The 17087-nt window shown below is 42.6% G+C and overlaps 1 protein-coding gene across 1 annotated transcript in view; it reads left to right on the top strand.

Moving 5' to 3' along the window:
* The window catches only part of flrt1a (fibronectin leucine rich transmembrane protein 1a), a 194438-nt gene extending 177790 nt beyond the window's left edge, over positions 1-16648 (top strand). Inside the window, exon 3 of the mRNA XM_061897909.1 lies at positions 12353-16648. Within this exon, the coding sequence (XP_061753893.1) occupies positions 12436-14481 (2046 nt within the window). The 5' untranslated portion in view covers positions 12353-12435 and the 3' untranslated portion in view covers positions 14482-16648. The remainder of the gene's footprint in view (positions 1-12352) is intronic.
* The last annotated feature ends 439 nt before the right edge of the window (positions 16649-17087 follow it).

Below are 17087 nucleotides of genomic sequence, written 5' to 3'. Positions count from 1 at the left end.
ATTCAGACTCGGATATCAGCGGCCTTAAATGATTCAACAGATTACGCATGTATTGAAACAGATTATTGGAGTATGGAGGGAGATAGCGAAAACGAAATTGAAGAAGAAACTGAAGCTATTGAGCGAATAGCTATTGACGCTACTCGGCCATGGCATGGGTGTACCTAATGAAGTGGCCCATAGCATGGTTGCCTTATTAGCATCGCTGGTAAAATGTGCAGACCAAACAATCAGGACTTTTGCATCTTGTGACACTGGAGCAACTTATATCCGTCGATTGGTAAGTGTTTGTTTCGCATTAAATGTGGGTATCTAGTTTGAAATGTACATACAGCTAGCCTAAATAGCATGTTAGCATCGATTAGCGTAGCATGTTAGCATCGATTAGCTGGCAGTCACACCGCGACCAAATATGCCTGATTAGCACATAAGTCAACAACATAAACAAAACTCACCTTTGTGATTTTGTTGACTTTATCGTTGCAAATGCATCTGCAGGTTATCCATACATCTCTGTGCCATGTCTGTCGTAGCATCGCCGGTAAAATGTGCAGACACTCGGGCACAATCAATCGGGGTCTGGCGGCAGATTTCTTGCCAGTGGTGCAACTTGAATCCCTCCCTGTTAGTGTTGTTACACCATCCGACAACACACCGACGAGGCATGATGTCTCCAAAGTTCCAAAAAATAGTCGAAAAAACGGAAAGTAACAGAGCTGAGACCCGGTGTTTGTAATGTGAAAATGAAAATGGCGGCTGTATATACCTCAGTGACGTCACGTTCTGAGGTCATCGCTACAAGACCGATAAACAGAAAGGCGTTTAATTCGCCAAAATTCACCCATTTAGAGTTCGGAAATCGGTTAAAAAAATACATGGTCTTTTTTCTGCAACATCAAGGTATATATTGACGCTTGCATAGGTTTGGTGATAATGTTCCCCTTTAAAGCAAGAAGTTATCAATTACCTGCAAATATCCAAAATTGATTCATAGAAAGGGATGTGGGGTGTAACCTCAGAAGAACGGCAAAATATAAACACGCTTTAGCACTTAAGCACAAGGATATGTTTTTGTGTCTCAGTCTGTGGGGTGAAAATATGGAACAGCCTGAGTGATGAACTCAAAAACTGTTCAATAATTGAGCATTTTAAGAAATGTTACAAATCTAACATTTTGGTTCGGTATAGTGAGGTCAAGGCCTATTTTGAATGTGAGTATAAATTACTTATATATGACCTTCTTTGATGATATATTGAGAATTGTAAGCACATTGTTATGGGCAAATTAAGTTATGTGAATCAAGATACATGTGATAAAATGTGGTTCAGAGGTAACTGGATATTAGTTGAAGTAAGTATGTAAAAAAGGGGGGGATTCAAAAAGTTTATACTTCTTTCCATTACCTTTTTTATTTAATTAATAACAGTTTCTTTTCTTTTTTGTGAAATAATATTTCCATTGAGCACACGGTTGTTCACTGGAGATATGTATGTATATTATGTACGACATGTATGATGTGCAGCTGACTATGATATACTCAATAAACAACCACCTAACCGAGGGGTCGGGAACCTTTTTGGCTGAAAGATCCAAGAAGCCAAATATTATAAAATGTATTTCCGTAAGAGCCATATATAATAATATTTTTTTTACACTGAACACAAATAATCACGTGCATTTTTAAGTAAAACCAACATTTCTACGGTATAATAAGTCTGTTTTTTTCTGTAATAACATTTTTATTCTGAAGCTAACTGTGGAGGGGGTGTGGCCTGCAGGCCTGCAGCGAAGCGGAGTGTGCCAGGACCGGCCTTTAAATCAGCGATAGGTGCGTAGACGGCCCACCTGGGCCTTGTTATCTAATCACCTGTCGCTATGTTATAAGCAGCAGCCAGGAGGAGAGACGGGGTTGGGGCTGGAGCCAGAGTGCGAGCGAGAAGCAAAGAGAAAAAGACAACTGCTGGAAAGCAACTGAGAGACTTATTGAAAAATAAAACAATATTGTAACCCTGTAACAGGCTCTCATGTCGGTGCTTGGTGGTCTGAAGAAACCCCAGGAGGGCAAGCCCCACACTAATCAATAATAAATAAATAACTTTTTACCATTAACGCAACTTCTTGAAAAGGTGCGGTAGAAATGGATGGATGGATTAAAATGCACGAGAATGTTTTATATTTTGAACGTTACTTTTAACACTGTGATTACAAGCGGAATTATTCATTACTTAGCGTGTTAAGCAGTGTCAGCTCGGATTTATCTGAGACCCAGATGCAGTCATCAAAAGAGCCACATCTGGCTCTAGAGCCATAGGTTCCCTACCCCTGACCTAACCTAATGAAAATCCTAACGCCCCAGATGTGACTTTAGTACATTATTTCAATTACAAATGTTTCCACAAGTCGCGCTACACAGAATATCAACATGTTGAATCATACAGTACTTTTAAAATTTGACTCAACTTCGTCATGTAGATTTTTCTTTAGCCCTTGGCTCACTTGCATGATGGAAATAAACTATTGCACATTGTCTTCCCTCTGGATAATGAAAAATGCCTTCAGCGCTGTCTGGCTAATGGTGCCATCTGTTTGCAGCTGTCATGTAGCCTCTCAGGATTTCATAAATATTTTAGCGTATTCTTAAGTCTTCATATCTATGATCATTGTGTAATTCTCAATGTAGATAAGGGTTACTTGTCTGAAGATTCAATGTTCACTCTGTGGGAACCAATGCAAAGTCAAGACCACTGGAGTCAAAAAGGCCTTTTGCAGTTAGAGGTCTGACTTTATTCAGGGAACTGTCTTGCTATTTGCGCACATAGAGAGCCATTGTCAGGGAACGTAGTGACAGCCAAACCCAAACACAGCTCAGACACTAATTCAGTATGATACAACATGGCAAAGTGATACGAGGGTGCGTGACCAATGGTGCGGCATGCTGAGAAAGCCAAAACAGATCTAGGGGGACTAAATATTTGCCTTAAATGACACCGGATAATGACTACTGCAAGGTTCAATTACTGCAAGAAGAGGTTGATCCAAAACATTGTTGTAGGTAAAAAGTAGTAACTGGCCTTGTGAATAGGCAGACAAAGCCTGGCTGACAGCCAAGCGCCATTTGTAAGAGTTCTGTGAAAGTGGCGTTAACTGTGTAGTTTGTTTACTTTTGAATAAATCAGAGATCTCAACATTAATTTTCCTGGCGGCAGATGGAGTTGACACAAAGTATTCACCTCAGAAGTATGTTTTAATCACGTGACTACATTTGGTAACTACTACCTTTAACTCATTATAATTGTAAAATTGCATGAATTTTTTGTATTTATTTTGGCAGTTCTGAGTAGGGGTTAAACAGACTCGTCAAATAGTCACTTAAGAGTTTGACGAGTAGCTGATCATGTAATTTTGCCTGTATAGTCTTTTCTTTTGCACTGACGTTGGATGAGTAGCCACCCTGGGGCTCCACAGAGTGCATCAATGTGTTGTGTTTGTGACACCAGTTTCTGCCTGCTCGCTGTTCCTGCCACACAGCTGTGTGTAGTTAGCCCAACACTGCCAGAGTGGCCAACTCGGTTTCAGACCATCTCCTAAATGATTAGTCAAAAAGCACTCACATGACTACAGAGTGCCATGTTTGCTACTAACATTAAGCTGACCACAGCTGGAGCTATGCGTACGATGCACTTCCTCATTCGACATCTTTTTTAATTGAGTTTTTTTTTTACTGTGTAAACATGCAAGTCAATACACAGTTGACATATTATTATATGCTTTATGGATTTTTGTGATTACAAACCTACAAACAAACCAATAGTCAATTAATTATGGATTTTACATGAAAAAAAATTCAAGTACAAACATTTTTATTTATATTATACAGAGCATCGGGAAAGTATTCACAGCACTTCACTTTTTCCACATTTTGATATGTTACAGCCTTATTCCAAAAAAAATCATTCTTATTTGTCCTCAAAAATGTACGCACCCCATTATGACAATGTGAATGTCCTTCCATTTTCTACCGCTTGTCCTTATCACATGTACATAAGTATTCTCAGCCTTTGCTCAATACTTTGTTGATGCATCTTTTGAAGTAATTACAGCCTCAAGTCTTTTTGAATACGATGCCACAAGAATGGCACACTTATCTTTAGACAAATTTGCCCATTCCTCTTTGCAGCACCTCTTAAGCTCCATCAGGTAAGATGGGAAGCATTGGTTTTCATCCAGGATGTCACTGTACATCCCTGCATTTTTCTACATCTTTCCCCTTATCTTAACTAGTCTCCCAGTTCCTGCTGCTGAAAAACATCCCCACAGCATGATGCTGCCACCACCATGCTTCACTGTAGAATGAAAACTAACGCTTCCCATCCAACCTGATGAAGCTTGAGAGTTGCTGCAAAGAGGAATAGGTGAGCCAAGCATGTAGCATCCTATTCTAAAAGACTTGAGGCTGTAATTCCTATCAAAGGTCTATCAACAAAGTATTCGGCAAAGGCTGTAGATACCTGTGTACATCTGATTTGATTGATTGATTGATTGAAACTTTTATCAGTAGATTGCACAGTTCAGTACATATTCCGTACAATTGACCACTAAATGGTAACACCGAATAAGTTTTTAAACTTGTTTAAGTCGGGGTCCACGTTAGTCAATTCATGGTACAAATATATGCTATCAGCATAATACAGTCATCATACAAGTTAATCATCAGAGTATATACATTGCATTATTTACATTATTTACAATCAGGGGGTGGGATATGGAGGGGGTGGGGGGTTAGGTTTTGTTGAAATCAGTACTTCAGTCATCAACAATTGCATCGTCAGAGAAATGGACATTGAAACAGTGTAGGTCTGACTTGGTAGGATATTTACAGCGAGCAGAGAACATACTGAGTTCAGAAAGCATAAGAACAAGTATATACATTTGATTATTTACAATCCGGGGAGGTGGGATGTGGAGGAGGGAGGGTGTTAGGTTAGGGTGGAATTTGCCTTGAGGTGTTTTTTAAGTGCGCCTTTGAAGGAGGATAGCGATGCACTTTGTTGTACACTTGTTGGAAGTGCATTCCACATTGATGTGGCATAGAAAGAGAATGAGTTAAGACCTTTGTTAGATCGGAATCTGGGTTTAACGTGGTTTGTGGAGCTCCCCCTGGTGTTGTGGTTATGGCGGTCATTTACGTTCTGGAAGCAGTTTGACATGTACATCGGCATCAGGGAGGTGAAGCGGATTTTATAGACTAGGCTCAGTGCAAGTTGTTTTATTCGGTCCTTCACTCTGAGCCAGCCCACTTTGGAGAGGTGGGTAGGAGTGAGATGTGATTTGGGGTGGAGGTTTAAAAGTAAACTGACAAGCTTGTTCTGGGATGTTTGGAGTTTAGATTTGAGGGTTTTGGAGGTGCTGGGGTACCAGGAGGTGCAAGCGTAATCGAAAAAGGGTTGAACGAAAGTTACTGCTAGAATCTTCAAGGTGCTTTTGTTGACCAGACAGGAGATTCTGTAGAGAAATCTTGTTTGTTGGTTGACCTTTTTGATTACCTTGGTTGCCATTTCATCACAGGAAAGATTGGCTTCTAGAATGGAACTTAGGTAGGTGACCTCATCTTTCCTGTCGATAACAATGTCACCCACTTTTATAGTGAAGTCATTGACTTTTTTAAAGTTGATGTGGGACCCAAATAGGATGGATTCCATCTTTCCTAAGTATATGGAAAGTTTATTGTCAGCGAGCCAGGTGCAATTACAACAAAGTTCTGCACTGAGGATTTGTTCCACCTGTGACTTGTCCTTGCCGGATACCAGCAGGGCCGAGTCATCCGCAAACAGGAACAATTCACAGTCGCATGCTGATGACATGTCGTTTACGTATATTAGGAACAGTAAAGGCCCTAATATACTGCCTTGGGGGACTCCACAGCTTACTGAGAGGGGGGGGACACACAGTGCCGTTCACCTCTACCACCTGTTTCCTCCCCTCCAGGTGAGATTGCATCCAGCTTGTTGAGGTTTTATCAAATCCGATAGCTCTGAGTTCATCCAACAATATAGCGTGGTTAACGGTGTCAAAGGCCTTCTGAATGTCCAGCATGACCATGCCATTGTGATGTTTTAGTCTTTTATTTTTAATACAGTTGCAAAATGTTTGTTTACCAAAAAAAATTAAGCAGTTTTGTGGTATTGTGTATTGAACTTTGAGGAAAAAAATTGATTTTCAAATTTGGAGTAATGCGCGACCCCGAAAGGGACTAACTGTAGAAAATGGATGGAAAGGGTGTAACATAAAATGTGGAAAAAGTGAAGAGCTGTGAATACCTTCCATAGCCACTGTATGTTGAATAAAGCACAGTGATTAAAAAAATACTTTACACAAAAATCACAATTTTTCCATAATTGTTGGTCCAAAGCTAATGACAATTTTGGCAAACAGAGGGTAATACGTTTTGTTGGTCGTTCTGTGTATATTTTTACGTTTATTGCGCCGTCGGGAGCGTGTTAGACAGCCTGCTGGCCATACACTCTTTATACACGGCTCTGAGCGCGGCTAGACCCTCTCCCTCTCTAAGCAATATAACTGGAGTTATTACACTGACATGTCCTCCAGAAATGACACGCTTTTGTGCAAGAAAAATTTTATGTAGGATGAATTAAATCAATGGCCAGAAAATCCAACTGAAGGTGAAGAGATGTTGGACTCGCTTGAATTGATCTTCTTTTTCCTAATTTCTGTGCTTTAACCATTGCTAATTAACATATAATAAAATGCAGAGCTTTTTATTCGGAAAATCAACCAGCTGGGACTGTACTACCTGTTAAGTTAGACCCTAATCAACCCAGATTTGCTGCACTTTAGTGCTGACATTTGCTAAGACTAGAAACTTTGCTATTTTCTTCAAAGAGCATGGAGATGAGATGCTAAGACAGACAGCACAGGTGGTGAAGGTTTACACATTGTGAGGGAAAAGCAGCTGTTGCGACGCAGCTGTTGCAAAGCAGCATATCTGTGTGGGCCGCGATAGACACACACACTGTGGAATTTAGGGTCAGGATGAATTTTATGTTGTTAATTAAATGATAAATGAAGTGAAGTGAATTATATTTATATAGCACTTTTTCTCTAGTGACTCAAAGCGCTTTACATAGTGAAACCCAATATCAAATTTTTACATTGAAGCCAGTGTGGGTGGGACTGGGAGCAGGTGGGTTAAGTGTCTTGCCCAAGGACACAACGGCAGTGACTAGGATGGCGGAAGCGGGGATCGGACCTGCAACCCTCAAGTTGCTGGCATGGCCGCTCTAGCCAACCGAGCTATACATAATGTAAAGATTTGTTGATGTTCCTGCAGTTGTGTGTGATTCCTGTGTATGCTTTTGTGTTGCCAGTAAATACACTTTGTTGCAAAACATACCCTCCTCATATGCTTATAATTATGATGGGGAAAAATATGAATGACGTCATCAGTGACTAGTCAACGTCAAAATTCTAAAGTCATTCAACCCCTACTACTTAGTTCCCTAGGACAAATGGGGGTACGCGTACCCCTGGGGGTACTTGAAGGTATGCAAAGGGGTACGCGAGATTTTTTTAAGAATATTCTAAAAATAGCAACAATTCAAAAATCCTTTATAAATATATTTATTGAATAATACTTCAACAAAATATGAATGTAAGTCCATAAACTGTGAAAAAAAAATACAACAATGCAATATTCAGTGTTGACAGCTAGATTTTTTTGTGGACATGTTCCATAAATATTGATGTTAAGGATTTCTTTTTTTGTGAAGAAATGTTTCGAATTAAGTTTATGAATCCAGATGGATCTGTATTACAATCCTCAAAGAGGGCACTTTAAGTTGATGATTACGTCTATGTGTAGAAATCTTTGTTAAAGTACCAATGATTGTCACACACACACACTAGGTGTGGTGAAATGTGTCCTCTACATTTGACCCATCCTTTTGATCACCCCCTGGGAAGTGAGGAGAGCAGTGGGCAGCAGCGGTGCCGCACCTGGGAATCGTTTATGGTGATTTAACCCCCAATTCCAACCCTTGCTGCTGAGAGCCAAGCAGGGAGGCAATGGCTCCCATTTTTTTTATAGTGAAGTGAAGTGAATTATATTTATATAGCGCAATTCTCTAGTGACTCAAAGCACTTAACATTAGTGAAATCCAATATCTAAGTTACAATTAAACCAGTGTGGGTGACACTGGGAGCAGGTGGGTAAAGTGTCTTGCCCAAGGACACAACAGTAGTGACTGGGATGGCGGGAGCGGGAATCGAACCTGGAACCCTGAAGTTACTGGTACGGCCACTCTACCAACCGAGCTATGCCGCCCCAGGGTCTTTGGAATGAATAGAATAGAATAGAATAGAATAGAGTTTTATTGTCATTATTGCAATGAACAGGTTCAAAGAACAACGAAATTGGAGCAGCTCCTCATAAGGTGCATATACAATATGGTAGTATAAATTAAAAAATAAATAAATAAATAAATAAAAAATAAATTAAAAAAAAAAAAAAAAAAATAAGATAGAGATGACAGATGTATCTATGTATACATACATAAAACATTATTTCACATTGTAGTCCAAAAAAATAGAAAAACATTTAAACATTACACATGAGGACATGATGGACATATTGTGCTCACTCAGTGCCTGTTTAGTGCTACTATGGCTCTTGGGTAAAAGCTATTTTTTAGTCTATTGGTGCTCGCTTTTAGCACCCTGTAGCGTCTGCCTGAGGGTAGCAGTTCCAGGTGGCTGTGCCCGGGGTGGAATGGGTCTTTCAGGATGCTCTGTGCTTTCCTGAGACAGCGGGAGTTGTACAGGTCAGCCAGGGGGGGGAGGGGGCATCCGATTAACTTCTGGGCGGTCTTTATGACTCTCTGGAGCGCCGTTCTCTCTGCGGCCGTGCAGCTGCTGAACCACACGCAGATGCAGTAGGTCAGGATGCTCTCAATGGAGCACCGGTAGAAGGACACCAGCAGTTCCTGTGAGAGGTGGTTGTTCCTGAGTATTCTCAGGAAGTGCAGTCTCTGGTGTGCCTTCTTGATGGTAGCCGTGGTGTTGGTGCTCCAGGATAGGTCGTTGGCCAGGTGGACTCCCAGGGAGCGGAAGTCGGAGACCCTCTCCACACAGTCACCACTGATGATCAGGGGCAGGATGTCCGTTTTTTTCCTCCTGAAGTCTATGACCAGCTCCTTGGTCTTGGAGGTGTTCAGGGCCAGGTTGTTGACTTTGCACCAATCCGACAGCTTCTCCACCTCATCCCGATATGCAGCCTCGTCTCCCTCCGAGATGAGCCCCACTACGGTGGTGTCTCCGCAAATTTGATGATGGAGTTGCTGGAGTGGGCAGGTGTGCAGTCGTATGTGTAGATGGAGTAGAGAAGGGGGCTCAGCACGCAGCCTTGTGGAGAGCCGGTACTGAGGTGCAGGCTTGATGACATGTGGCGACCCAACTGCACCCTCTGGGGGCGGTTGGATAAGAAGTCCTTAATCCACATGCAGATGGAGTTCGAGAGACCCAGGTCTGATAGTTTGGACACCAGTCTATCAGGAATAATGGTGTTAAATGCCGAGCTATAATCCACAAAAAGCAGCCGCACGTAGCTTCCCCCCGTCTCCAGGTGACCCAGGGAGGAGTGTAGGGCTGTGGCGATGGCGTCCTCTGTGGACCTGTTGGCTCTGTAGGCATACTGGTGTGGGTCGAGCTCGGGAGGGAGGACTGAGGTGATATGGGTCCGTACCAGCTTCTCGAAGCACTTCATAGCTATAGGTGTAAGTGCAACTGGACGGTAGTCATTCAGACATCTGACAGAGTTCTTCTTCGGCACCGGGATTATTGTGGAGGTCTTCAGGCATGATGGGATGACGGCCTGGGAGAGGGACTGCGTGAAGATCTTCGTAAATACTCCGGCCAGCTGGTCTGCACAGTCTCTTAGTACCTGTCCCGGGACTCCATCTGGGCCCGTAGCCTTCCTCGGGTTCACTGCCTTCAGCGTGCGTCTCACCTCATGCTCCTCCAGTATAAGGGTACAGCTGCTGTGGGTGTTGGGTGGAACTGTTGTGACGGCTGCAGGTGTTTTTCTCTCAAATCGGGCGAAGAAGCTGTTTAACTCCCCCGCTCGAGAGGCGTCGCCGTCAGCCGAAGGGTTACTGGGTCTGAAGTTGGTCATGTCTTTTATTCCTTTCCATACCTCCTTGGTGTTGTTGCTCTGCAGGTGGGCTTCCATTTTCCTCCTATGTTCGGCTTTTGCCTCTCTGATGCCTCTCTTCAGATTGGCTCTGGCAGCACTGTAGAGTGCCAGGTCCTGCGCTTTGAAGGCACTGTCTCGCTCTTTTAGTAAGCCCTGGACTGTTTTTGTCATCCAGGGCTTCCTGTTGGGGTAGACTCGGATGCGCTTGTCCACTGTGACAGTGTCTATGCAGTGTTTGATGTACCCCAGGACTGCTTCTGTGTACTGCTCCAAGTCTGGGTTTTCAAAAACTGACCAGTCTGTTGTATCAAAGCAGTCCCGCAGCTGTTCCATGGCTCCCTCCGGCCATGTTTTGACCGTTTTGGTTGTGATAGGAGCACTTTTTCTTATTGGTGTGTAAGCTGGCAAAAGGAGCAGGGATATGTGGTCAGACTTGCCTAATTGGGGAAGTTGTTTGGCTCTATATCCTTTTTTTATGTTGGAATAGACTTTGTCCAGTGTGTTAGCTCCCCTCGTAGCACACTTCACATGCTGGTGAAGTTTGGGGAGCACTTTTTTCAGGTCGACATGATTAAAGTCCCCCGCTATGATGTGGATGCCGTCGGGATATTTGTTCTGTTGTGCACTGATTGTATCGTGCAACAGAGCTAGAGCTATATACACGTTTGTGATCAGGACAGCAGAGTGCTCCCTGGCTAGATGGAAGGGTCGGCATTTAACTGTAAAATATTCCAGATCTTGGGAACAGTGGCTGTTAACTACCTTTGAATCAGAAGTCCACTTGTCGTTTAGGTAGGTTAGCAGTCCACCCCCACGCCGCTGGCCGGAAGACACTGCGTTTCTGTCCTGTCTGTGTGCTGTGTGACCGGTTAGCTCCATGCTAGCGTCGGGTATTGAGGACGTTAGCCAGGTTTCCGTAAACAATAGGGCGCAGCTGTCCATCACAGTGTTTTGTGCTACACGGAGCCTCACCTCGTCCATCTTGTCCTCTTCACCAAGAGGAGCGAGCGACCTCGCATTAGCCAGGAATAGACTTGGTATCGGTGGTCTGTTTGGGTTCATTTTTAGTCTGGCTAACACGCCGCCCCTTCGGCCACGGCGTCTTCGCCTCCGCCTCCTCCTCGCCGGGCACAGTAGCCATGGAGCTCCAGGGCTACGTGCTAACTCCTCTGGGATGTTGTGTCGGCTTGTAAAATCCACCGAAATAGTCTGCTCAGACCGCAATCCAATCTCCAACAAATCGTTTCGGCTGTACATAACCTTCGCCCAGCAAGTTGCTGACTGGGCTAGTAATAAACTATATAAAAACAATAAAAACAATGCACCTAAGGGGAGAGCCTGAAACGTCGCGTCCATGCGCGCCGCCATTTTGCTAATGTTGAACTCCCAACCTACCGATCTCAGGGCGGACACTCTAACCACTAGGCCACTGATTTATAATTGAATCACTTGTTTATTTTTCAACAAGTTTCTAGTTATTTTTATATATTTTTTTCCAAATAGTTCAAGAAAGACCACTACAAATGAGCAATATTTTGCACTGTAGTACAATTTAATGAATAAGGAATAATCTTTTTTTTTTTCATGAAAAAGGGACGTTTTTGTCATGAAAAAGGGAGGTTTTTGTGGTTGGTGCACTAATTGTAAGTGAATATTGTGTTTTTTATGTTGATTTAATAAAAAAAAAAAAAATAATAATTTTTTTTTTTTTTTCAATTAAAAATTAATAAAAAATTCTTCTGCGGCCCGGTACCAATCGGGCCGCGGTTGGGGACCACTGCTCTAAACCTTTTAGTTTTTTAAAAAAAAGGCTTCATAATTTTTTTCACCAAATAATGTATCATGGAAATCGGTTTTAATTGATAATCGTCACCCCAACAACGGAATTGAATTGAATCGTAAGTTTTTCGTATAGTGTTCTTTCTAGTAGGATTCAAGATTGAAGATTTCCATAATATATCTTGCTACTAGTCGAAATGCCAAATGGCCCACAGGCTGTGACCCCTGGAATGAATAATTGACATGATGCGCAAGCCTCCAAATGTGATGTAGAGCTCTTGAAATTACACTGCAAAAAACACGGAATGAATAACATGTCTGAATAAATGAGTATAATTTAACTTTAATTTCTCTTTGTCTCTTAGGGTCGAGGTCACAGGAGTCCACATCACTGCAGCAATTTGAGGCTTGAAGAGATCAGATCAAGAAAAAATCCAAGGTCACCACAATGGCATCTTATCGTTTTGCTAATTTGCGGGCCCGACTCCGATTGCTTTTCCTTTTCTTGGCACTGTGTGTTGGCTCTCAGGAGTTCACTGCAGCCACAATACAAGGCTACATTGGAGAAATAGACACAATATGTCCATCTGTATGTAGATGTGATGAAGACTTTATCTACTGTAATGATCGTGGCCTGAGCGCTATCCCCTCACTGCCTGCTTCCGCATCCGTCCTCTATCTTCAAAACAACCAGATAAACAACCCGGGCCTTCCCACTTCCTTGGAGCGCCAGCTTACCGTACGCGTCATCTACCTTTATGATAATGAACTCGATGAATTCCCAGTGCACTTGCCACCATCGGTCCGCGAGTTACATTTACAAGACAACAACATCCGCACTATTCCACGTAGCGCTCTTGCGAGAATGCCGCTACTAGAAAAGCTCCACTTGGACGACAATTCTATTTCCACTGTCAGCATTGAGGATCAGGCTTTTGCAGACAATCCTCGGTTGCGCCTACTTTTCCTTTCCCGCAACCACCTGTCCAGTATCCCCTCAGGATTGCCTGCCTCTCTGGAAGAACTCCGTCTAGATGACAACCGAATCTCCACTATCCCTACACATGCCTTCCGTGGCCTCTCCTCACTTCGATGTCTTGTCCTGGACGGGAATCTGTTGGCAAACCAACGCATTGCTGATGACACATTCTCACGTCTCTCCAACTTGACAGAGTTGTCTTTAGTTCGTAACGCCCTTCAGACGCCTCCTGTCAACCTTCCCAGTGCCCACCTCCAGCGTTTGTCTCTGCAAGAGAACGCTCTGATTCACATGCCCCGAGGTTCTTTGGATGGCATGCACAGACTTCAGAGGCTGGACCTTTCTGGAAATAACCTGACCACCCTGCCACGAGGATTGTTCAAAGACCTGGATAATTTAGGTCAGCTCCTGGTACGAGGTAATCCTTGGCACTGTGGCTGTAATCTGCGCTGGTTGTATGATTGGTTACAGACCCGTGGTAACTCAATCACTGTTAGAGGTCTCACCTGCCGTGGGCCAGACAGGGTAAGAGACATGGCCTTGAAAGACCTCACAAGTGAGATGGAGGAATGTGAGTTGGTGAAGACAGCTGGGACTAAAGACAGAGCAGGTGTTGGAGGATCGGATAGTTCTACCACTAACACACCTCCCCAAGGATCACTCTTCACTCTGCGCTCTAAGCGACCTGGTCTTGGACTGCCTGACTCCGGCTTGGACTACACTCTTAGCAGCAGTGGTGTGGGGAAGAGTCTGGCTCTAAATGTTAAGCCTCTCTCACACAGCAGTGTTCGTGTCACCTGGAGTGTTGCAAAACCAACCTCTTCCTTCAGGCTCAGTTGGCTCCGACTGGGTACAGGTAACACCATGGGCTCAATCACAGAGACCCTGGTACGGGGTGATCGTCGAGAATATCTGCTTACCTCTTTGCAACCACGTTCTAGCTACATCATCTGTATGGTGCCCATGCCTGCCAGCTCAGAGAGCAAAGGGGGGATTTCAGGAGAATCTGACGCTGACGAAGCTCTTGTGTGTGCAAAAGCTGAAACTTCTGATCCCAGCCCATTAGAGGAAGAGGAAGCTGGTGATTCGCGGCATGTGACAGTGCTGCCCTTGGCAGGGATTATTGGTGGCGCCACTGCAATTGTATCATTAGCACTTATATTTGCCATCATCTGTTGGTATGGACATAAGAGTGGGCACTTGTGTTCCCGAGACCATTACACTCGCAACACCTCCCGCAAAAGCAAGAATCATGATGACTACATAGAGTCAGGCACAAAGAAAGACAATACCATCCTAGAGATCCGTGGACCGGGCTTTCAGATGACACCAATGGCTGCTTGCCAGCCGATGCAACCTAAACCACTACAAGAGGATTACATTATTCACACCATATTCCCATCTAATGGCACTGGCATGTACAAAGGTGCCAACCATATTTCAAATGCAAGGCAAAGCACCAACAGAGGTTATAGAGAAGGGGGGATCCCAGATATAGACTACTGTTACACATGATGTACTGTACCAGATCTTCATCACAGAATCATTGGTAAACTGTATAGATGCACAATTTCCCTTCGCATGGACATTTCTGAAGCACCCTTCTGTGCCTTCGACTTCTGGTCTCCCATTCCATAATTCCTGTGATTTTCTGCACTGAAAGTACAGTATGTGATTATCTGGACCTAAAACTGTGGGGGGACTGAAAAAAATTCACGTCAGGAAAAAGTAGACACCTATGTGTGTCAAAACACAGCGGACCGTTTATTTACCACCTTAGTAATGGCCTATGTGTGTTTTACTCTCTGCTCCCTCTCTAACATGTAAGCAAAGAATGTATACTCTGTGGAAAGAAGCAAGTGGAGTTCTTTTTTCTCAAAAAAGGATAATGACATTTTGGTGAAGACATTTTAGGTTCTCCCTCTCATTAGTTACAGTAGGAAATCTGTTTCAGATGCCTCAATTTTATCGTTGTGCCCTACCAGCTATCCGAGGAAAGGGCTTGTAAAGCTGTGAATTGTTCAAATTCAAAAAACAAAAGAACCACTTGTCTTAAAGTAAGCTTATTACCTTATTCCGTTTTTTTTTTGGCAGATTGAAGATCTTTTTGTGGCTGCTCAGCATTGGTCATACCTCAGATTTTTCACCATTTTTGTGTTGCACTGATGGGATGTAACACTAGTGTATAGAAAATTAAAATTGGCACCAACTGGTTTGCTGTTGTTATCTGTGATTAGATCTCACTTCATCCTGCAAAGCCCTTTTTTTGTATTTAATTAGTGTTCTTTGTATATGTTTTATTTGTCTGTGCTAAAAATTGTTCACTTCCATATTTACCATTATTGATGACAAACGACTTTATATTGATCAGTGAATGGTGTTTTCCGTATAGAAATCCAGGTATTTATATACTACACATGTTCTTTAAAAACAAACTCTACCCTAAGTTTATGTGTTCTTGACTCATTGAAACTCAAGGCATCAATTATTTATGTGTGGTGCAACTCAAGGCATTAATTAGTTCTGTGTTTCCATTACTTTTTGACAAAATGAGCAAAATACTAATTTGGAGCCTACTGTACGAGACAGAATGAGGTACAAGGCCCGCAGTGTCGGTAAGTCCAGTAGTGACGGACTGCTGAGGTCGTTAAATATAGGTTGACACTGATTCGATGAGGGGAGGTTTATTGGTGTTTGTTTTTGCGATGGTAAAAGACCTCCACTCCTCCAACTTCCAACATTTTATTACCTAGCGGCACTGAAAATGTATTAGCACTTAGCAGAGAAGAGGAGTAAATCTAATGAGAGGCACAACAGAGGGTAAAGTTACATCTCCGTGCACTGACAAACATGCAGAATTGATAGCATTGTCACCGTGCATTGATGTGTTTGTTATTCACAACTTTACCCCTTGGGCTTAATGTGGTTTGCTGTCGTGTTGCTTCCAAAGAGGAAACCAATTGTGCTTCCTTGACGGTTTTGTCTGCCAAAAGTTTTAGTCATCTCCGACAACATGTCAGTATTATTGCACCCAGAAAATCCCTCGCGGGCTAATTCTGTTTAATTGGTATTGTGATATCACTATCTTGCAGATATAATACAAATTCTATATACACATGCATACTAATCAATGATCGATTTAGTGTTGTGCAGAATTTATGTTGCTTGAATCTGTGTTAGCCCTGCAATGTGATAGGAACTTGTCCAGGGTGTACACTGCCTTCCGTCCAAGTGGAGCTGTGATTGGCTGCAGCACCCCAGAGACCCCGAAAGGGACAAGTTTTAGAAACATGGATGGCTGGATGGATGAATCCCAACTGAGGCATCACTCTGCTGCAACCAGCAGGGGTGCTGTTAATTCAGTGTCAACTACAGTAGAATTGCGGTCTAAAATCATCTACACAACTCCTAAAGGCAGCATTATTTTGCTCGAAAGCTTTAGAACATTAATTCTACTATCCCCTTAAAAATATTACAAAATCACATTTTTTAACCTTTCCTATAGTTTAAACCAACACTTTTAGTTGAATGCCCATCTTTATAGTACAATCTCATTTGAATCAAACAGATTAATATTTACCTGTGAAATAATAGAAGGTAAAAGGTGCCATACATTTTTGTGTACAATGTCTATGTGAAATTCAGATTTGTGTGACATTTGCTCGATAACTCAATCACCAGATGGAATCAATAAAGGTTTTATAAACTTGGTATTACTGAAACCTGTCCTTTCACCTAATTCTTCTCCTATAGCCCAACATGACATCTGGAATTGAAAACACTGCATGGAGGTATTTGATGTAAAAGTAAACATAATGGAACCAGCAACAACTATGACAACCCAAAGTCAAAACACTGGATCCTTAGAACTTGATTGCAGAAATTGGGATCGCTGGTTCAGATGTCCTAATTTGGATGAAGGAAATCATTGTGATCCATCAGCAAATCCAATTAAAAAAACACCTATTAAAGGCATGAATGTCAGATACATTTTGCGCTTTCAGTGATTTTGATGTTTTTCTCCCCAGAGTAATAAGATACATATCTTTCCACATATCAGATAAATATGAGATAAGAAATCAAGAATTGGGCGCACTACTTTGAATTTGTTTTAGATTTGT

This window comes from Nerophis ophidion, linkage group LG04 (genome assembly GCF_033978795.1).
Source record: "Nerophis ophidion isolate RoL-2023_Sa linkage group LG04, RoL_Noph_v1.0, whole genome shotgun sequence".
Lineage (NCBI taxonomy): Eukaryota > Metazoa > Chordata > Actinopteri > Syngnathiformes > Syngnathidae > Nerophis > Nerophis ophidion.
Note: the sequence above shows the minus strand (reverse complement) of the source record. Positions and strands in the feature narration are given on the sequence as shown.